Source organism: Adiantum capillus-veneris, chromosome 17 (genome assembly GCF_014529385.1).
Source record: "Adiantum capillus-veneris isolate H3 chromosome 17, ASM1452938v2, whole genome shotgun sequence".
Classification (NCBI taxonomy): domain Eukaryota; kingdom Viridiplantae; phylum Streptophyta; class Polypodiopsida; order Polypodiales; family Pteridaceae; genus Adiantum; species Adiantum capillus-veneris.
In genome coordinates, this window is record NC_140947.1 from 121,375,509 (window position 1) to 121,398,782 (window position 23,274).

General features: G+C 43.2%; 1 protein-coding gene across 3 annotated transcripts in view; it reads right to left on the reverse strand.

The window, feature by feature from the left end:
* Window positions 1–17,076, reverse strand: part of LOC147437991 (uncharacterized) — a 78,713-nt gene extending 61,637 nt beyond the window's left edge. For 2 of the 3 annotated variants that reach the window (XM_086487380.1, XM_086487382.1), the window contains exon 1: window positions 16,887–17,075. In XM_086487380.1, the coding sequence (XP_086343506.1) occupies window positions 16,887–16,903 (17 nt within the window). In that variant the 5' untranslated portion in view covers window positions 16,904–17,075. Of the gene's footprint in view, window positions 1–16,886 lie in introns of all 3 variants that reach the window. The other variant, XM_086487379.1, reaches the window with a different exon arrangement.
* Between the last annotated feature and the right edge of the window lie 6,198 nt (window positions 17,077–23,274).

Genomic DNA, 23,274 nt, shown 5'->3' on the forward strand with positions numbered 1-23,274 from the left:
ATCAAATGCAGGAAAGTTCTTGAACTTAACCAAGAACCGCCTTCGGACTTTACCTTTCTTCGTATCATTATGTGCCAAAATCTGCTCAGGAACAAGGATCTCCTCGTTTTCTTCCACTTCGAGTTGCTCATCAGGCTCCCCATCATCAGGCACATCACCCTTAACAGGGTTCAAGAGACTCACATGCAATGCATTATGAATCCTCCAAGTATCTGACAGTTTCAATCGGAAGGAGACATCATTTATCTTGTCAGTAATCTGGAAAGGTCCGTAGTATCACATACTAAGCTTTGGAAAAAGCCTCTCCTTTCCCTGTTTCTTTCTTAGGCGTGCCTTCTCAAAAGTAAGAGCACCCAATCATCCTTCTTCAGTTTCCAGTCGCGACAATGGCGATCCGCTGCCTTTTTCTGTCGTTCTTGAGACTCCTGCAAAGTCTCGCGAACCTTGGCAAAAGCCGTATCCAAATCTCGCGAATATACATCCGCTTCAAATTTCTAATCTTTCGTGCTCAGGAAGGATGGAACCTTCGCAGCAGTTTCAACAATCTCACATGGCATCTTCCCCGTCGAAGAGTGTATCGTGTTATTGTAGGCAAATTCCACCAAAGGTAAGTTCTTTTCCCATTGAGTCTTTTGATGCGAGATACAAGACTTCAATAAATCTAAAATCACTGAATTGGCAATCTCAAATTGCCCGTCAGTCTGCAAGTGAAACGATGACTAGAACTGCAACCGCGTGCCAATGTTCTCCCAAATTGCCTTCCAAAACAAACTCATAAATTTGGGGTCTCTGTCGAAGACAATCGTCTCAGACGTGCCATGTAATCGGAAAATCATCGTGATCATTCTGTATTCTTGGAGGCAGAAGGTTTCTTGAGAGCGGGTTTCGGGAGTGGGGTTGTGGTTCTCTGCCACTCCCTCTGTACCTCTTCCAAAGAGGTCTGGTTCATATATTTTGCCATCTTCGGGTCCTTGGCAAAATTGAGCATCATCTTTGTTGCATCGCCAATCAATTGACGACGCTCCATCTCTCTTTGCTCCGCCTGAGTAGGCCGAGGCGGGCCATACTCTCTGTCTGAATCTTCGTTGTGATCCCAGCCCACATCTCCAGATGCAGAGGGAGTCGACTGATCATTGCCTGAAGCCATAGGTGCCGCGGAAAAAAAATTCGGGGATCAGATTTCCCGTAGAAGAGAAATCGGCCGTGCTCTGATACCACTGTAACAGACTTGGACACTCCAAGTCAAGAATCAACCGCGACAGCACCAAATAACCACTTCAAAACAATTCACAGATCACAATAGATTTGCACTGGCCCGGCGGAGTTCCGTGCCTAGAGATATTGGCCCCAAAGACTGGCGCCCCTTTCGGTATTTCTTTTTGTATTAATCAATCATCAAAGTACAAGAGAGCCGTTAGGGTTTCACTCTCAGACTCTGCGTCCAGATGCTCTGAGAAGTGAGACCCTCACCACTAATTTAAAGGTTACAAGGGATGCCCAAAAGCAGAGCCCCAAAAGCTTTTAAAATCAAAAGCATCAGTTCTCTCTCTCTCTTAGAGAGTCTTTTCTCTTTTTTTTATAAAAAAAAGCAAAAGCAAAATTCGCGTCGCTCATCATTTTCCCAAAAAAATAATAATAATAATAAAAATAATAATAATCCGCCTCCGTGATTTCTGGAATTTAGGGTTTTTGGCAAAAATTAGGGTTTGCAGGAATTTTAGGGCTTCTAGCAGAAATTAGGGTTTCTGTTGTCCGCCACGTCATCACTTTGTGACATGCCCAAGGGGAGGTAGGGCAAGGCCTGATAAAAATCCCCACAACCCAACAGAAAATGATATATGGAAATATATGAGGGCGCCCAGACAGAGTGGGCGACCGACCCCAAACTCAAGCGGCTGGACCAAGTACAGCTGTCACAAAGTGATGACGTGTCTGCCCGAGAGCATGCGGGAAACCCTAACCCTGACTGCTGCTGAAAACCCTAATTTTGGAAACCCTAACCCTAAAACCTGCAAACCCTAAAATCTGCCAGAAACCCTAAAACAGCAGAAAACCCTAACCCTAACCCTAAAAGGGCAGCAAGCTGAATCCCGGAAAAAGCGCTGACATGATGACGTGGCACCGTACGGAAGCTTTCCGGATTTTGCGCGGGGAAAAAGCAGCTTTTGCTCTACGCAAATTGAGAGAGAGAGAGAGAGAGAGAGAGAGAGAGAGAGAGAGAGAGAGAGAGAGAGAGAATACTTTTGCTTTATTTTAAAAACTCAAGAGAGCTTGAGAGAGGAAAGAGCCTTTGCTTTTATTTTTAGGCTTTTGATTTGAAGCTTTTCGGGGCTCTGCTTTTGGCATCCCTTGTAAACATTAAATAAGTGGTTTGGGCTCCCACTCTGCAGAGCATATGGACGCAGAGTCTGAGAGTGAGACCCGAACCACTCTTGTACTTTGAACTGATTAATACATAAAGAAATACCGAAAGGGGCACCAGTCTTTGGGGCCAATATCTCTAGGCACGGAACTCCGCCGGCGGGCCAGTGCAAATCTATTGTGAACTGTGAACCGTTTTGAAGTGGTTATTTGGTGCTGTCGTGATTGATTCTTGACTTGGAGTGTCCAAGTCTGTTACAGTGGTATCAGAGCATGGCCGATTTCTCTTCTAGGAGAAATCCGATCCCAATTTTGTTTCCACGGCACCTATGGCTTCACGCAAGGATCAATCGACTCCCTCTGCATCCGTAGATGCGGTCAGGGATCACAACAAAGATTCCGACAGAGAGTATGGCCCGCCTCGGCCTACTCAGGCGGAGCAACGAGAGATGAAGCGTTGTCAATTGATCGGCGATGCAACAAAGATGATGCTCAGTTTTGCGAAGGACCCGAAATTGGCAAAATATATGAGCGAGACTTCTTTTCAGGAAGTGCACGAGCAGTGGCAAAAAACCACAACACCACCCCCGAAACCTTCTACTCACAAGACCTATTCAGAGAAGGAATTAGAAGAGGTGGTCGATGCACGGATTGCTCAGCTTTTTGACGCGCAAGACAAAGCAAAAAAGCGCGGCAAAAAGCAGAAGAAAGGTACTGACTTCCCGGGTTATTTGGGTCGTCAATCGACATTTGATAAGGCAAAGAAACAAAAGAAGCGTGTTCGATTTGAAGGAGTACCCAATTTTTCTTCTTCTTCTTCTTCTTCTTCTTCTTCTTCTTCTTCTGACAGTTCTTCTAGCTCTTCAGATTCGAGCGAAGAAAACAGAAAAGGCAAAAAAGCGAAGCAAGAAACAACGCTTGGAAAGGGCAAGAAAAAGGCAAGGAAGTCTAAATCTCGCCCAGCGAGTGACAGTTCTACAGTGGACTCGTCTATAGATAGTTCGAACTCTGATGACGGCAACTTTTATGCGAACAAGAAGAATTTTCATAAAGCCAACCAGTATGACTTTCTGGAAGATAAAAGCAAGAAAGTCCCAGAGTTTAAGGAAGGAGGCGGACAGTCGATCAAATTTGACACTTTTTCCAGGATATAAAGATGCTTTGAAGGCTGTCTTTTATACAGCAGTTTGACATCGCTTTTGAAGGAGGACGCTACTCAGAGCACTCCAAGATTCGGAGAGCTGCCTCTTATTTTAAGGGGAATGCTCGAACTTGGTGGTCCACGCTTCTTTTAAACAAGATTGCGCCAGTAAAATGGCTGAAATTTAAGAAGCTTTTTATTTCTTCTTAGCTGACTCAAGAGTATAAACGTGATATACGGCTGCTTGGAACCATCTTCGAATGACCAAGAGAGATACAGTGGATGCTTATTGCGAGAGATTTTGGAGCTCTTTTCTACCCGCCTCGTCATTCAAGAAGATCTCGTTCAGAGAACACATTGAGCGGTGTACCTTGGGTCTACCTACAGAGATCCGAGATCACTGCTTAGAACAGAAGTCAGCTTCTATTCAGGAGTTGATGAGTCGTGCGAAGCGGGGTTTTGCCATTCACGCTGGCAGTCTGACTTACCCCACCGATGAGGTCATGACACAACGAGCCGAACAGACTTCAGCGAATGAAAGTAGAAAGAGAAAGAGTAACCCAGAAAAGAAGGATGCACGACCCAAGCTTACTCCTGAGGAGAGAGCTCGCTTCATCAGGGAGGGGAAGTGCTTTGGATGCGGGGAACATGGACATATCTCCGCGAAGTGCCCTAACAAGGCACCGAATGAACAAGATGAAGATAGGCCAGAAAGTTATAAAGCACCTGAGAGACATGGCAGAAAAGGCAAATAAAAAGCAGAACTGGTACTACATGTACTACATGGCGTGGGACCTGAACCGAATCAAATGAATGAAAGTACAAACTTTGCCGCTTTTGGGGCAAAGCGAAGGATCAGGAAGCTCTTTTGAAGGAGCCAAGGCCAACTTCTTTTCACTTGGAATTGGCAGCTCGATTTGGAACTTCGCCCGACAAGCTGAGGCCACAAGCGGAGGTAGTTCGAGAGGCACCCGGACGGGATGTTGCCGTTACACCGAGCATTGGCAAACGTCGTTTGCAATGACAGGGGTGTTCAAGGCACGCGAGTGACGTTCTACTCGAAATCCCTTAGTACCACAAGAATTACGCCGTGGTTGACTATCGAGCCAAGAAAGCGACTTTTACAAATGAAGGGCTCACAGATTATACTTGATGAACTTCAGTTTCTTTACTCTTTTTTTTTGGGAGAACACTGAACGATGGATAAAGGTCGAATATGTTTTGACCTGAACAAAAGAACGCCAAGATCCACACTCATGCCGATTGCTTTTCAGAGGGCCTGTCAGGCGAGTTACCATCCACTCGTCCTACTATTGATATGAACCTGAAAGCACACCACCGAACCGGCCACCTTACCGTGTGAGCCGAGCACAGAACGAAGAGATTATGAACTAAGTGAAAGACTCTTAGAAAAGGGTCTTGTCTAGCCTAGTACTTCACCATATTGCTCTCCAGTGTTGTTGGTTTTGAAGAAAGACCGATCTTGGACAATGTGCATCGATTATAGAGCACTCAACAAAATCACCATCAAGAACAGATTTTCAATCCCTAGGATCGATGATATACTCGACAGATTACAGGGATCCTCGTGTTTTAGCAGGATTGATTTGAAGAGTGGATATCATCAGATTCGAATCACACCGGAAGACGTCTACAAAGACAACTTTTGGGACGACTTTTGCGTTATTTGAGTTTTTGGTGATGCCTTTTGGCTTAACCAATGCTCCTGCGACATTTAACCGGATGATGGACAGGATTTTTCGAGAGTACAGGCTATTTGTTGGCACTTTCTTTGACGATATCATTGTTTTCTCCAAGAATGAGGCAGAACACAGAGATCATCTGCTTCAGGTATTTCAGGCATTACGAGATCACAACTTAGTGATTAATGCAAAGAAAAGTGAATTTTTCCTACAAGAGATACACTTTTTGGGACACGTTGTCTCAGCAGTAGGAGTGCAAATGGATACGGCCAAGATAGAGACTATCCGTGATTGGCCCGATTTGAAGAATGTCCATGAAGTTGGAAGCTTCTTGGGACTCTCTTCGTACTACAGGCGGTTCATTCGAAAGTTTGTAGAAGTTGCTTCCCCTTTGCATATCTTAACACAGAAAGGAGTCCCTTTCTCGTGGGGACCCACAGAGGTGACTGCCTTTCAGAAATTGAAAGAGAAATTGACTATGGGACTAGTTTTGACTTTGCCGGACTTGCAGAAGTCATTTGAAGTATATTGTGATGCTTGTGGTCGTAGTATGGGTGCGGTTTTAATGCAGGAAGGCCGTGTCATTGCAGCATTGCTTACGAGAGCTGATCGTTCTCAAGGCCGGAAATGACAGCACAGATTTATGAGAAAGAGCTTTTGGCGGTTATCCATGCTCTTACTATACCTACTCGGAGCGGATTTTACTGTCTTTACAGACCATCAGAGTTTGCGCTACCTCTTGTCACAGAAGCAGCTTTCAGAAAAGCAGATGCGGTGGGTGAACATCTTGTCGCAGTTTCACTTCTAGATTGTCCATGTGCAGGGACAGAAGAATGTGGTGGCAGATGCTTTGTCTCGGGAAGCCGTTGGTTCTGGCTATTTACGCGATACATCATAGGAGCTTCGAGGATATGGTCGACCAGTATGCCACAGATACAGATTTTGCAGACGTTTTCACACGGATATGAGATGGGGAGACAGTAGCGGGATATTCCATTCAGGATGGCTACTTGATGAGAAAAACCATGTTGTGCGTTACACATCCGTTGAGGGAAAAGGTTATGACTGAATGCCACTGTCCACCTTTTACAGGTGACCGCGGCATTGCTACCACCATGAAAGGGGTAGAGAGATACTTCTTTTGGCCGAGACTCAAGAAGGATGTGGAAGAGTTTGTGCGCAGTCGCTTAGTATGCCACAAGGTCAAGTTTAACAGGCATAAAGCACAGGGATTGTTACAGCCTTTGCCCATACCCACCCGCCCCTGGGAAAGTATTGCAATGGATTTCATTTCTGATCTCCCGAGAACACAGAGTGGTCACGATGGTATCTGAAACGTTATTGACAGATTTAGCAAACAGGCTCATTTCATTCCAGTGAAGAAAACAATCAAGCCGGATCACTTAGCGAGATTGTTTGTGGCCCAGATCTTCAGATTACATGGCATGCCTGAGACGATTGTCTCCGACAGAGACCCCAGATTTACGAGTTTCTTTTGGAAGGCAATTTGGGAGAGCATTGGCACGCGGTTGCAGTTCTCGTCACCGTTCCACCCGCAGACTGACGGGCAATCTGAGATTGCAAATTCAATGGTTTTAGATTTATTGAAGTCTTATATCTCGGATCAGAAGACTCAATGGGAAAAGTGCTTACCTTTGGTGGAATTTGCCTACAATAACACGATACGCTCTTCGACGGGGAAGACGCCATTTGAGATTGTTGAAGGTGTTGCGAACGTTCCGCCCTTCCTAAGCACGAAAGATAAGATTTTTTGAAGCGGATGAATATACGCGAGACTTAGATACAGCTTTTGCCAAGGTTCGCGAGACTTTGCAAAAATCTCAAGAACGACAAAAAAAGGCAACGGATCGCCATCATCGCGACTTGAAATTGGAGGATGATTGGGTGCTCTTACGTTTTGAGAAGGCACGCTTGACAAAGAAAAAGGAAAAGGAGAGGCTTTTTCCAAAGCTTAGTATGCGATACTACGCACCTTTCCAGATCTCTGAAAAGATAAATGATGTCTCCTTCCGACTGAAACTGCCTGATACTTGGAGAACTCACAATGCATTTTATGTGGGTCTCTTGAAACCTTTTAAAGGTCATGTGCCTGATGATGGGGAGCCTGATGAGCAACCCGAAGTGGAAGAAAACGAGGAGATCCTTGTTCTTGAACAGATTTTGGCACATAAGGATACAAAGAAAGGTAAAGTCCGAAGGCGGTTCTTGTTAAGTTCAAGAACTACCGTGCATTGGATGCGAAGTGGATGGAGGAGGAGGACCTAGCAGATACTCCTCAAATTGTGAAACTTTACCTCCATGCTTTTGGTTTAGCATAGTCTACTCCAAATGGAACCCAGAATTCACCTTGGCCGGAGTCTGAGAGTGAGACCCGAACCACTGTTGTACTTTGAATTGATTAATACATAAAGAAATACCGAAAGGGGCGCCAGTCTTTGGGGCCAATATCTCTAGGCAGGGAACTCCGCCGGGCCAGTGCAAATCTATTGTGAATTGTGAACTGTTTTGAAGTGGTTATTTGGTGCTATCGTGATTGATTCTTGACTTAGAGTGTCCAAGTCTGTTACAACTTACAACAGCCTAGACTATGGGGCAATACACGGTATCTTCGACATCGGCTTGATCATCTACGGGCGTACAATCCTTAAGAGATCCATTCATTCCAACCATCATTCGGCGGTTGCGCACTTCAGAGGGGGTGGTGACTTGTGGTTTGCTATGGACACACCTGTGCACTCATCAAAGGAGTTCACACGAGATATGGCCATGCTCATGGCATATGGGATTCAAACATTCCTAGAGAAGACACCACCATCTTGGGTGGACAGACACTTACCACTTGACCTCGACACGTCAGATCAGTTGCTTACACAGGAGCATCTACATGGACTTAGGGAGAGGATCTTAGATCTCTTCTTAGACAAGTTCATTGCTTGAATCTACAAACTGGAGTGGGACTTCAGTTCTTTGGACTCTCTTGGAGAGTTTACCCGCGAGATGCGGGAGATCACGCATCACGTGACTACATCCGGAGTCACCCGGAGCTTGGCTTGGATGGTAGTGCAGTTGCTCTTCTACACTCCTGATCATTTGGATGGCTACCTTCAGAGTTGCTTACACTCAACCTCGGTAACCTTCTAGCAGACTTATCCCCCGACCTGGGCAGTAGGCCACTCCCAGCTCATTCACATTGAGAGCCACACCGAGATGCGGTTTGGTGGCATTGTTGGCGTGGATTTTGTTTTGGTTCACACCGGAGGATTGGAGGCAGGAGATACAGGCAAGACGGCGCAGACAGATTGGTCTAGCCTTTCCTCTTCTCAGAGGATCTTCACAACGTAGACTGTTGAGTTTGGCTTTCCCCTCATCTTGGATTACCCTACCTACTGACAGGACACCATCTGGTGGTGGTCCGTGTGGTCTCCCAGTGACTATTGCAGCTTATGGTAGCCTCTACAGTGCAGACTGTTTAGTCTGGCTTTCCTTGATTCGGAGAAGTTTATGACACAGATAACTACATCTGGCCTTCTTGGAGTTTTACATAGCTTAGCCACCTGGCCACACTGGGTGTACAAGTTCATGCATTGACAAGCTTCCGGTCATTCTCATGACGGTTCCTGGGCTTCCTCATTTTCTCCAAACAGTTTGACTACAGACACCACAGATCCTATTGGGCAGGACACTTGCAGATCTATTGGCATTTCTTTCATGACAAGGAGTTGTTTCCACACTCAGTTCGAGACTTTCTGTAACAGACTTGGACACTCCAAGTCAAGAATCTACCACGACAGCACCAAATAACCACTTCAAAACAGTTCACAGTTCACAATTTATTCGACACTGGCCGGCGCAGTTCCGTGCCTGAAGATATTGGCCCCAAAGACTGACGCCCCTTTCGGTATTTCTTCTTGTATTATCTGTGTACAAAGTACAAGAGTGCGGGCAGGTGCTCACACTCAGACTCTACGTCCAGATGCTCTGAGTTGTGAGAGGCCAACCCGCGTATTTCAAGGTTACAAAGGGATGCTAAAAGCAGAGCCCCCAAAAGCTTTCAAAAGCTGTCAAAAGCTGAAAATTAAAAGCTTGTTTTAAAAGCCCTCATAAAGCAAAGGCTCTTTCTCTCTCTTTTTTATATGCTTTATTTAAATAAAGCAAGAACTTCTCCCTCTCTCTGGCTGCATTGCGTAGAAAAAGCAATGACCAAAATTTGGCACAAGCTGCCGCAATTCACGCCGTAAAATGCGGAGATCCGTACACGCTGCCACGTGGCATCCTTTCCGTAGATTCCGGGTGCAGCCAGCCACGTCAACCATTAGGAGGTCACAAGATGTGTAGCAATGCTCGATTGCTTTGGATTTCCCAGATGGAGTCATGTTATCGTGCCTTCCCGCAAGGGGAGCAAACATGCGGTTGTTGGATCCAGAGGGGGATATATTCATTTCCAGGTTCTTCTTCAGAGAAGTGTTTGGACAATAGCAGGATCTTCTTCCTCACTTCTAGAGGAGGTTTTTATGGCTATGTATTTTTCGAGAAGATGGATTGGCAAAATTATTATGCCTCTTGCAAATGCACATCTTTCTTGGAATTGTCGACAGAGCTACCTATCCGATAAGTAGCAGGTTGATAATTCGGTTGCACTTTTGTACCAGATTGTGGATTATGGATGACAAAGGGGGCTCTCTTCCCTTCTTGAAGCAGAGAATGTTCTTTGATTTTCCATTGTCCATCTAAGGATGGAAGTTCCAGTTCCAGCTTCAGTAGACTTTTGTTTATCCAGTATGCAGCAATTCAGGTGCATGTTTTAGTGCATGTTTGGAGTTGGCTTCGATTGGTAGAGGGGAATGCTTCTCTCTCCAAAACTATTTCTTGTGTGATCATCCGACTGTCAATGAGGTTTAGAGGTGGAGCATGTGGTGCCAAACCCTTAGCCAACAATGGCAACAGTTCGAGGAGGTTTCGTTGGAGTAAGGACTTCTCCATTTCTCCATGTTCCCTCCTTCCCCGGTGCTAGTGTGGCCCTATAGGTTTGGTCACTTCTGTCGGAAACAAGGTTGCAGAGAAGCGCACAGCTTGGAGAAGACGAAGGAAGCTCAAGGCACACAACAAAGAGTATATATTGCTTAGTGCACAATGAAAGATTGGATAGCCCTAAAGTGATGAGAGTATAAAACCTCCTAGTGAGGGAAAAAATGCTATGGCGGTCCTAAGTGTGTTCACACACATCACTACCACATGTATATGGTAACAAATCCCCCGTGGGAGTGATGCGCGGTGAAGGAGAGCTAGCACAAAGTATAATGAAGTGCCATGCCCCGAGAATACGATCAGTCCGCAAAGGGGAGTAAGCCCAAATCTTTACGGAAAGCTTCGAACTTCTCACGAGACAATGCCTTTGTGAAAAGATATGCAAGGTTGTTTTGTGTTGGCACATAAGCCAAGCTGATCTCTCCTGCTGAGTCTCTCTCCCTGACATAATGATAATGCACCTCAATGTGCTTTGTGCGAGCATGAAAATCTGGGTTCCTCGCAATTGCCGATGCGCTTTGACTGTCAGTGTAGATAATGTTGGCAATGTCCTGTCCAGCACCCAAATCAGCCATAAGGCATATGAGCCATACACACTCAATCGTAGCTATGAAGACCGCCCAGTACTCAGTCTCACAACTGGAAGTAGCCACAACAGGTTGCTTCTTGCTCAACCATGATATGCATGAACTACCGAGCATGAAACAGAAATCACTTGTGGACACTCGCGTGTCAAAACAACCAACCCAATCTGAGACCGAAAAAGCATGTAAATCTGACCGTAATGATCTCCCCTTGGGATAAAACAACCCAAGATGTAAAGTGTCACTCAAGTAGCAAAAGATCCGCTTAACAACCTGCCAATGTTTAGACCCTAAACTATGCATAAATCTGCTGAACTGTGAGACTGCAAACTGAATATCTCGCCTTGTGTTGCATATATAAATAAGGGATCCAACTGCAGGTTGGTAAAGAGTGACATTGGCAAGATCACCAGCATCATGAAGACTCAATTTCAAACATGTTTCCATGGGAGTGGCAATAGGTTTGCAATCCTCAAGTCCAAACTTACATAGCAATGTCTCTATGTAACTTGTCTGACACAAGGCAATACCACTATCACACAGCTTAAATTGTATACCCTAGTAATGATGCAAATCTTAATCTTGAAAGTAGCATTTAAATCAGCCTTAAATTCAACAATATGTGCCTCATTCGGCCCAGTGATCAGCAAATCACCCACATACAGAACAACGATGAGAAGTACATCACCCTCACATTTTACACACAAAGTGCTTTCTATTGGATTGTTATGAAAGCCTCATTTAACCAAATGAGTGTCAGCTTTCTCATGCCAAGCACGAGGAGATTGCTTCAACCCATACAAAGCTTTCTTACATTTGCACGCTTTATCTTCCTATCCTTTAATAACAAAACCGCGAGGCTGCGTTACATAAACTTCCTCAAATATTTCACCATTCAAGAAAGTAGTAACAATATCTCATTGATGTACATCCTATCCAAAATGAGATGCCAATGCACATAGAAAACGCATTGTAGTCATACGACAAGCGAGAGCAAAAGTCTCTTCATAATCTATGCCTTTCTGCTATGCATAAACCATTGCAACAAGTCGAGTCTTATAGCAATCAATCTCACCATCCGGCTTACGTTTCAACTTATTAGCCTTCTTCATACCAATGGCCTTTTTGCCAAGAGGCAGATCACATAAAGTCCATGTGTCATTTTCTATAAGTGCATCATATTCTGATTGCATGGTAGTCATCCAATTTTCTGAATTTTGTGCTTTATCAAAAGACAGAGGTTCCTCAACATCACATAAGCTAGACATAGCCAAAGCATAACAATCTGATGCATAAGATGCATGGCGAGAACTTGAACAAGTACGACTAGACAAAGGTACATCCAATTTACCGTCACGCAAAGTATGCACCATCCATTGTTGCATACCTCTAGCCTGCTCGTTCTTAGTCCTTTCCACATCAAGTATATCATGTACATCTGCATCAGTAATACGTTGATTGTAACATTTTCCGAAACCCCCATAGCTATACATTTGCCTCATTCGAATTTACATTCTAATTTGCACCACTGAAAAGGGGTAACAAACTGTCATAATGTAGGGCTGAACAGAATCTTCCACAAACACAACATCCCGAAACCAAGATACGCTTTGTTTGCAAATGGTACAACCTGTAACCTTTGCTTTCAACATTATAACCAACAAAACTGCATTTGACAGCCTTATCATCCAATTTTCTGCGACCAAACAGCCAACAATGCGCATGTGAACAATAGATGGCTTCATAGGGAGTCATAGACTCCAAAGCTTTCGAAGGACACCTATTAAGAACATAAATGGCACACATGATAGCCTCGAGCCAAAACAAATGTGGCAAAGCTTGACTTTTGACCATACATCGTGCCATTTTCGTAAGCAACCTCTTTTCCTTTCAGCAACACCATTTTGCTGAGGTGTATACGGTATCGTAATTGGTTATACTCCCCCCCTCGATCGGAATGGAGGGTGCACATAGTACATTTAGAGACATTTTCAATCATAGCCAGAAATTGCTTGAAGCACATAAACACTTCGGATTTAGCTTTAAGCGGATATACCCATGCATGCCTGGAGTAATCATCAATGAAAGTCACGAAGTAAAGATAATTGCCTTGTGCATAGCGATGTTTGTGGGCCCATGCAAACTTCGTCCTTACCTGCATGTAGCCCTTACAGAACCATCGTTTGGAAATTTCGAACGTTGCATCTTATCCAAAATATAGCCTTCACAAACATGCTTTACAGGTGCTTCAAGAGGCGGCAAAGAAGCAACCAAATCAGTTTCTGCAAACGTAGCAAACTAGCAAAATTCAGATGCCCAAAACGTGCATGTCAAAGTTTTGCATCCGAAATAGCCTTTAAATCCACAACTGCATTTGCAAAATTCTGCCCACACTTGTCATACAAAGTGATCTTATTTAGCCCACGACATAAAATGCAAGATGCAACAATTTCATCACCAAAACGGAGATCATGAATTGTACAACTGTCATCCACAAATTTGACAACAAGACGAAGTCTAGCAAGTGCAGTTACAGACAAAAGGTTCTACTTGATCCCAGGTACATAAAGTGCATCAACAAGTGTGAAAGAACTGCCATTCGCAGCAACCAGCACAATCTTTCCAACTCCCTTGACCGGATAAGAGACATTGTTGGCACAAGTGACTGAATTCCCATGAAGGACATCCTCGAGAGAGGTAAACAAGTCACGATGAGAGGTAATGTGCTTTGTAGCACCACTCTCAAAGTACCACATGAGCATCTACCAAAACTAGCATACATGTATCATGGACATAAGGATCATAAGTGCACTCTGCACTAAAAGCCAATTCTGCATCTACATCAACATCACAATCTCCTTTCGCAGAAGACTCTACAATAGATGCACTTGTAGTGGAACCAACCTCTTTCTTCTTAGCCTTTTTTGCCTTCAACTTAGGACACTGCTTAATCAATTGATCATTAGCTTTACAATGATGGCAACGCGGCTTCTTTTTGCCCTTTTTACCAGAATTCCCGGACGACCAGCAGAAGCATTAAAAACAGGTGCTTTTCCACTCGCATAAGAACCATGAGAAGTGGCTACATTGTTGTTACCACTTTTTCTTTGAGCAACAATAAAGGCCTGTTCACATAATCTTCGATTCCATCTCTTTACGCAACAATGCAATTTTAGTCTCATTGCCGCTTTCATAAAGACCAACAAGAATATCCCAAGCCTGTTTTGCAGATTTAGCTCAACGAATGTGAGGAGTAATAGTGCGCTTCACAGATAATGCAATCAATGCATGAGCCTGCGCATGTCTTACATCCCAACGAGCCTGCTCAGTCGTAGGCAAAATAGCTCTAGCAGCAACAATCCTACCACCAAAACCTGCAAAGTCCTCAACATCGCATGTATCCACAGAATCAAAACGTACATCAATGCCCTGCACAAGATTCCAGACACCCTTTGACATAAGAACATGTTGTATCATGTAAGCCTACATTAGGTAATTATCCCCATCCAATCTATCCTCAGCAGCAAACATCTTGAGCACATATGTGTTGTTGTCAGTCATGGCGAATGTCTGCACCTGATGTGAAAATTGCCCGAAAAGAAGAGAAACAAAGCGGGACTAACACGTGCTATATAGCACAACCCGAAGAAGACTATAAGGGACCGGGTTATGCAAAAAATAGAAATTCTGCACAAACTAACGAAATTGCCTGCAGAGTATTACCTATATTGGAAATGGAGACCGGAATGAGCCCAAATGAAAAATCTAAGCAGACTAAACTCTACGAGCTTTTCCAAAGTATTTGTCAACCTGCTGATGCTCACCAAAGCTTACCCAAATCGGAGAAAGTGAGCAGGTGTGTGCTGGCAATGCTAGCATCTAAGCCCGGGAGGACGCAACCTGCTCTGATACCAATTGTTGGAAATAGGGTTGCAAGGAAACACACACATCTTGGAGAAGACAAAGGAAGCTCAAGGCACACAACAGAGAGTATGTATTGCTTAGTGCACAATGAAAGATTGGTAGCCATGGACATATATAATGCATAGGCGAAAAAACCTCCTAGTGAAGAAAAAAATGCCCCGGCAGTCCTAAGTGTGTTCACACACATCACTACCACATGTATATGGTAACAACTTCTTTGCCCTTTTGTCAGCACCAATTTCGGGATAGGTTTGCAACCTTCTATGGGTAGTTTTTCTTGATGATAGACAACAGATTTGTCGAGATCCTTTGGATGACAGGTTTGCACGTAGTGTCGACAGTTGGTAAGGACAACGCATGTGTGTGTGAGAGAGAATGGAAAAGCGTGCTTGTGTGTGTAGAGGCCAGGAGGCTACCGGTGGATGGTAGGGCAAAGAGGGCATCATGGTGTAATGTTCCTCCCAAGCTCACAAACTATATAATCACAAATTGTAGCAAGAAGTTGTTAAAAGTACCTTGTGCACTAGAGAGCCTGCCACACCACAAGAAAAGCATAGGCCATTCATGATCCTCTAGCAAAGGAGGATCTATAGAAGGGTTTGAGGTTGAGGATCCCAAAGATGGGGAGGATGAATAGTGTTCCCCACACTACTCCACGTAGCAGCCCCATGCAGTGATACTAAAGCAGAGTGAGAAGGCATGCCACCAAGAGTGACATCTTTGGAAGCAGGCCATTGCATGCTAGTGGCAGCAACCAAAACCAAGCATATCCATTATGAGACTGCACTGACCAAGCATATCCATTATGAGTGCAGCAATGCAGTCTTCGATTCAGCGCTTACCCAACTTCATAAAATCTGATTGAAATGCCAACCATGGCATAATGATTCGGTTCCTCATAAGTCTGTGTCTCACTTTTCTATTAGCCAAACTTACAGACCCAAAGAAATGCGGTCCACCCTCGGGCCTCTCTCAAGCCAGGCATTGGTGGCAACATTGGAACCGGACACAAGTAGACTCTTCAACACATCAACCTAAGTATAATTTCGACATATATGTTACCAATTTCAAGCAATGCCAGAACTTGGATGAATTCACCGAACATAAGCAAAAAGGAATGCTTGTCATGATTCGGTGAATAATTCAAAGCAAACTATTCAAATGTCATGAGACACTCATCTACACAATTAGCGTGGCACTCTAGATTAGCCTGTTACCTAATATCAATCCACTCAAATGGTAAGTTCCAAGGCTCACAGAGTTCGACTCTAAGCCAAATATCAGCTATGGGTATCCCAAATCTCACTCGTGCGTGCAAGTAACTCTACCAAATACATACATTTGGAATCACAACATGATAAATGAATATGCCTTGTATAAGCTGATTATAGTTTGAAATCCATGACATTAAGCACATGTTTCTTACTATAGAATTGCCACAGAATTATTCAGGGTCATCCTTTTTAAAAATGTGATGATCGTACTCATTTCTTCCTATCAGCCCGTCTGCCCAACCCAAAAGAGAAATGCTGTTTAATTTTCCACAAGGGATTATTTGTAAGTAACTCTTAGCATAGAAGACATCAAGCACAAAACTTGTTCAGGCATCAGCCAAAAAACCCTTGCCTTTGAGGCATATTAGTACCCTCACAGTGTGCCAGTCAAAGGCAGCCGCAGCACATTACATGAGCACCATACAAGTATATCAAAAAATCAAAACCTGCATACCCCTATCCACTTGCTTGCAAAGCAAATTAAACGAAACACTTGGCACTTCTTCAATGCCAAACCCAGGCCAGGCAGTTTCCAAATTCAAACTATCCAAACTGCTAGATGAGAGGACCACAAATCAAGCCAGAGAGTAAAACAAGGAACTTTCCTGTGAGCTTAATCATTTGGTGCTCATTTGCAAGGAATTTTGCAAGTTCTACAACTTGCATGCAAGAACATATCACACAGACAGTGAGGGTCTTGGGCTCCATCAAAATCCATGAGCGCCAAAAAGAAGGGGATTTTTGTAGGCTCTCAAAACTGGGCAGAAGCAGGATCAATGAGCGAGGGCCCATAGGCAGGAAGAGAACAGCAACAGAAGAAAACGGTCTTTTTACCAGCGTGAAAGAAACATACCGACTAGGTCTCGCCATAGCTTGCTTTTAGAGCTCTCACTGTAGAGGAGCTCTGCTTCAGCTCTCTAGAAATTCGCATGAAACACCCAATATACACCATACTGTCGTGTATTCTTTATTGACAATCCGAGCAATGAATGTGTAATTTAAAGACCCATTCCATTGTAATTCTTCGGAAATGCATTAAACTATTAATTTCTAGGGTATATTATGCACGCCCCCTTTCATGCCCTTCCGACAAAGTCCCTCATGTCTCTAAACTTACGCCTACATAAAGTTTTATTTGTACCACTCTCTTGTAAATTTTGACTCTTCCAAGAGGCAAGCCGTTGAAAAATGCACACGATGAGGTCATTATATAGCTTTAGAGACGATGACTAGAGTCATCATCGTCGTCGTAGCTTGTGTGCCAGTGTGTGGGTATGTTTATGATCTAGCATGTCGACGATCGTGCATATCTGCAAGGAAAGGTTGTGCAGGTCGTCAATGGCAACTTGTACCAATTGCCAACCTTGATGTGTATAGCCTACTACATGTGCCCTAAGATTTAATGCCCCAAGCGTCATTTATTCCTGCAAAACCGGTTACAAGCCATTCTTCCCTGGTTAGACCGATCTCCCCCCCCCCCCCCCCCCGATTGCCCCCCTTAGTTCTCATGTCCCCTTCTCCTTTTGAGGGATATCTTGATAGCACCAATCACTCAAAATTGGGTACAGCAACAAAATTGAAATGGCATCCATGCAAATGGTAATATAGGTTTGAATAAACTTATCACGGCCTTTGCATATGCATGTACGTGTGTGTGTGTGTGTGTGTGAGAGAGAGAGAGAGAACCTCAAGTCAAAAGAGGGGAAGCCAAAATAGGGATCTCTTTGTTTCAACAAGGACCACAACCTCCTACGAGCATGTGACAACAAACTCCCTCCCTTCCTCTCTCTCTCTCTCTCTCTCTGTGTGTGTGCAATTAAAGCCCCTTGAAGTGGTGGAGAGCTTCAAGTCCTTGATACTCCAGCCAATCATAAATGGAATGATTGCAGTACATGACGCTTGGAAGTCGAGAAGAGAAACTACTATACAAATGAGAGCGCATGCAATGCCAGAGAGATTAAACAAGAAATCCATCTTGCACACCTTGGTGACATTGATGCTTCTTTATGGAGTTAAAGTTTGGGGTGGTAACATCTCCAAGTCTATTTAGAAAGAGTTGGAGAATATCCAAAGACGAGTTCTTACGAATGTTCTCCAAGTTAAGACAGAAACACCATAAATCATACATGCTCTCACCTTTTGAGTTTGGATCACTTCCAGTTGAGGTTATGGTATGGAGGGATCCACGCACTAAATGGTTAAGATGTAGTAAAACTCTTCGTGTCGACTTCCGATAACTACATGGAAAGTAAGAAAATAAGGTGAAGCAGTGTTTGGGAAAAGTGTGCCTCAGCTTAGCCTTGAGCCGGTTGCAAAATCAAAGTAGCCGGTTGAACGGAGGGAAAAAAGGAGAAATTTTTGCTTAAAATACATGGAAAATAGTGTCATTTTGTAAAAATACTGGCTAGTATTGTAAAGTTTTCGATTCAGATGTATGTTTGTGAAAATGATTTTTCCCGAACACGGAGGTAAAGGTTCACATTGCCATTTTAAAACTTTTAAAATAAAACGAAAAGTCAAGTCATGTACATATGTAAGGCTGTGAAATGAAAGCACACACTAAAACCTAAAAAAGCTTTCAATTGTTGACATGAAAAGAAACGTCCAATCGTGACACATTAAAACCTAAAAGAAGATTTTGATTATTCACATGAAAAGAAAGGTCCAATCACAAATCAAAGTCAAGAAATAATAAACTTTTGAATATCGGTCCAACTCTCTTCTCCTCTGCAAAAGACACACAAAAGCAGAATATTAAGTTTCGGATGGATTCAAGGCATCAAGAAATGGTTTGGAAGATGGGATGGATTATCCTTGCTTCATGATGCCACGATATTCTCAAGACCGATCACGATTCAAAAGATTAAACGTTTTTTATGGCCCAATCACTGATTAGAAGAAGCGGCTTGTATAACAAAACATGTTTTTCATGGGTGGCTTACGTAACGTCAAAGTGCACCAATGTAGGAAATATGGAGGTTCAGGGTCCATGCATTACACCATATATGTTGCAAAAAATATATGACTTGTGAGAAGTATGGAGGTTCACGGTTCATGCATTACACCATATATGTTTCCCCCAAGTACAAAAACATCACCTACACTTACATGCTCGATCCTATCACCTTGAATGCAATTTGCACTATCACCTCCATCGGCTCAGCTCTCATGTGAGACAAAGCATCTGGGCACCCTCAAGGAGTCCCACATTTTTAGCCATTTTCAGATCTTGCTTTTCCCACATTTTTAGCCATGAGCTCTCTCTACAAACATTCCTCTTCCAACCACAATGTGGACTCTCAATTGAGATGCTCATTTTTACAATTCTTAAGCATCAAGAGTCACTTATCAGATCCACACACCCCACATGCTATGTTTCTTTTGGTCCCATAGGTCATATTTGACCTTCAAGGGTGATAATGAAGTCTCTCTCTCTCACTAGCTCACTCACACACATAGGTATGTATGGCTCCCACAGTGATTATCATTTCAACTTGATGTTTTGTAATCGACCTAATTCTACTAACACATGGGACACTCCCAAGCACAATTATGGTTGAGCTAAGATGATTCTTAAACCTCTCAACCGATCATGATTTGTATCCATAGTAGATCAAAACCAAGCTCGATATCTTCGTCTTAACTTACAAGCATGTGACAAAAAATCAGCTCTCTCTCTCTCTCTCTCTCTCTCTCTCTCACTCTCACTCACACACACACACACACACACACACACAAATTCCTGGCACTAGCAACCGAGAAAACCTCTTAGCTTTGTGTCCTCTATCTATTGGCTATTGAGACGTGAATTTGTGCAACTTGGGAATGGTTCAACCACCCCTTTGTTAGCTACGTGTTTTATATAGTGCATGTGCCAACTCAAACATCATATGGGTACCACAAGAAGGGGGTGGGTCTAGCCCAACTCCTTCTCTATCCGTTTCCTTCCGTTCTTGTCAAAAAAAAAACATCATATGGGTATGGGAAAGGTGAGATAAAAACATTTTTATATGGCCTATGAGAAGCAATGCTCAAGAAAAGTGTGCCTCGACTTAACCTTGAGCCAGCAGAAAAATCAAAACAGGGTTGAAGGGAAGGGGAGAAGGAGAAACTCCTCTTGGAATATTTAAGAAAATAGACTCAAATTGCAAAAAATACAGATGATTTTGGAAAATTACCTCTTTGAGTCTACCCTAAAGGGAATTTTGTATGTTTGCTAAATTGATTTTCCCAGCGCTAATGAGAAGACCATCTTTTAGTGAAGTTTATCTTGGAGAAGATTGAGTTGTGAGACTTTCATTGGAAATAATCTATACTATAATAAAAGGGGGAGGGATTCCGCCCTCCCCCAACACGTGTCATTAAATCTTTGCTCAGGCAAGTGTGCTCTGTAGCAACATGCGAACAAGAGAGACTTTTGGTCAGTGTGACAGGCACAGGCCCTCACAAAGACAGAGAGAGAGAGAGAGAGAGAGAGAGGGAGGGAGGGAGAGAGTGTGTACGAACGACAAACCTCAGGATGCGAATGCAAAGAGAGAGCATGAGAGAGAGTCAATGACGGTTGTCCAAGCTTATGCTAGTTGTGTACGAACGCTGACAGCCAAGGAGAGAAAACTTAAAAGAAGCACGCACACACACACACACACACACACACACACACGGATGGAATCGTGCGGCCTCAAGCCTGGGTAGTGTTCGGGAAAAATGTGTCTCAGTTTAATATAGTGCCATTTTCAATTCCAAAAATGCATGTTGAGGGCAAGGGGAAAAGGAGAAATTCCACCCCAAAATAGAGAAAATAACCTAATTTTTTAAAACTTCCTCTTCGCAAATTCAAGAAAGGGAATTTTGTATGTTTGGGAAAATGTTTTTTCTCGAATATTGGGCCCGAGCAAGGGGAAAAGGAGAAATTCCACCCCAAATAGAGAAAAATAGTGTTAAAAATTGAGAAAATAACCTAATTTTTTAAAATTTCCTCTTCACAAATTCAAGAAAGGAAATTTTGTATGTTTGGGAAATTTGTTTTTCTCGAACACTAGCCCAGGCAAGGGGAAAAGGAGAAATTCCACCCCAAGATAGAGAAAAATAGTGACGGGGTGGGACAATCACTCGGCCTCAGGCCCGGGCAATGTTCGGGAAAAATGTGTCTCACCTTAATATCGTGCCATTTTCAATTCCAAAAATGCATGTTGAGGGCAAGAGAAAAAGGAGAAATTCCACCTCAAAATAGAGAGAAAAAAAAACCTACTTTTTTTAAAATTTCCTCTTCGCAAATTCAAGAAAGGGAATTTTGTATGTTTGGGAAAATGTTTTTTCTCGAACATTGGGCCCAGGTAAGGGAAAAAGGAGAAATTCCACCCCAAAATAGAGAAAAATAGTGTAAAACATTGAGAAAATAACCTAATTTTTTAAAATTTCCTCTTCGCAAATTCAAGAAAGGGAATTTTGTATGTTTGGGAAAATGGTTGTTCTCGAACACTGCCGCCCGGGCAAGGGGAAAAGGAGAAATTTCACCCCAAAATAGAGAAAAATAGTGTAAAATTTTGAGAAAATAATCTAATTTTTAAAATTTTCCTCTTTGCAAATTCAAGAAAGGGGATTGTGTATGTTTGGGAAAATGGTTTCTCTCGAACATTGGGTGCGTGCAAGGGAAAAGGGAGAAATTCCATTCCAAAATATAGAAAAATAGTGACGGCCCAGAACAATCGCACGGCCTTAAGCCCCGCCTCCAGGCAAGGGGAAAAGGAGAAATTCCACCCCAACCTAATTTTTTAAAAATTCCTCTTCGCAAATTCAAGAAAGGGATTTTGTATGTTTGGGAAAATGGTTTTTCTCGAACACTGGGCCCGGGCAAGGGGAAAAGGAGTAACTCCACCCCAAAAAAGAGAAAAATAGTGTAAAAATATGAGAAAATAACCTAATTTTTTAAAATTTCCTCTTCGCAAATTCAAGAAAGGGAATTTTGTATGTTTGGGAAAATGGTTTTTCTCGAACATTGGGCCCGGGCTGCTAGGGTCAACGATTGCAGTGTCGTAGCAGTTGTGGGGGCGCTAGCTATGGCGTGGTGAACAAGGGTAGGCCAACAATTCAACGGCAACGAGCCAAGGTGCACAAACCACAGAGAGAGATAGAGAGAGAGAGAGAGAGAGAGAGAGAGAGAGAGAGAGAGAGAGAGAGAGAGAGAGAGAGAGAGATGTACGGGAGGGACCTTGGTTCCAAAAAAATCCATTTTCAGGAACATACAAAATTCCCTTTAGGATAGAAAATTTGCAAAATAACTGGCATTTTTAATAGTTTATGCTATTTTTTTGAAATTTCCACGTGATTTTTTTCCCTTGTCTCCAGTGTTTGGGAAAAATGTATCTTAGCTTAATACCATGTCGATTTCAATTTCAAAAAATGCCACTTGAGAGCAAGGAGAAAAGGAGAACTTCCGCTACAAAATAGAGAAAAATAGTGCAAAAACCGAAAAAATAACATAATTTTTAAAAATTCCCTATTGACAAATTCAAGGAAAGGAATTTTGTATGTTTGGAAAAATGATTTTTCCCGAACACTGCCCGGGCCTGAGGGAGACAGAATGAAATGTTATATTAATCTCTTTTGCAGAGAGAGAGAGAGAGAGAGAGAGAGAGAGAGAGAGAGAGAGAGAGAGAGAGAGAGAGAGAGAGAGAGAGAGAGAGAGAGAGAGAGAGAGAGAGATGAAATGTTACATTAACCTCTTCTCTCTTCTGCACAGAGAGAGAGAGAGAGAGAGAGAGAGAGAGAGAGAGATGAAATGTTACATTAAACTCTTCTCTCTTTTGCACAGAGAGAGAGAGAGAGAGAGAGAGAGAGAGAGAGAGAGAAAAGGCATATCTATCACTGCATAGCTTTCATTTTTTCATAAATAGCTTTTGCCAATATTTACACTAAAAGTTTTAAGGTCAAATTTTGAAGCTTTTGCCGGTATTTACCCTAAAGGTTGTGTCAATTTCCCGGTTAAAATATAATAGACCCCATTTTTTTCAGTTGTGATATGCATGTCGAAGGGGTGTGTGTGTGTGTGTGTGTGTGTGTGTGAGAGAGAGAGAGAGAGAGAGAGCGAGAGAGAGAGAGAGAGAGAGAGAGAGAGAGAGAGAGAGCATTACTCTTCAAGCTGGTCGGTAGGCTGAGAAGCGCGAGAAATGGGGACAGCAAGAGGAGCAACTATGTGGTAGGAGATGTCGTCGATATGATCGTCATCATCCTCATCATGAGAA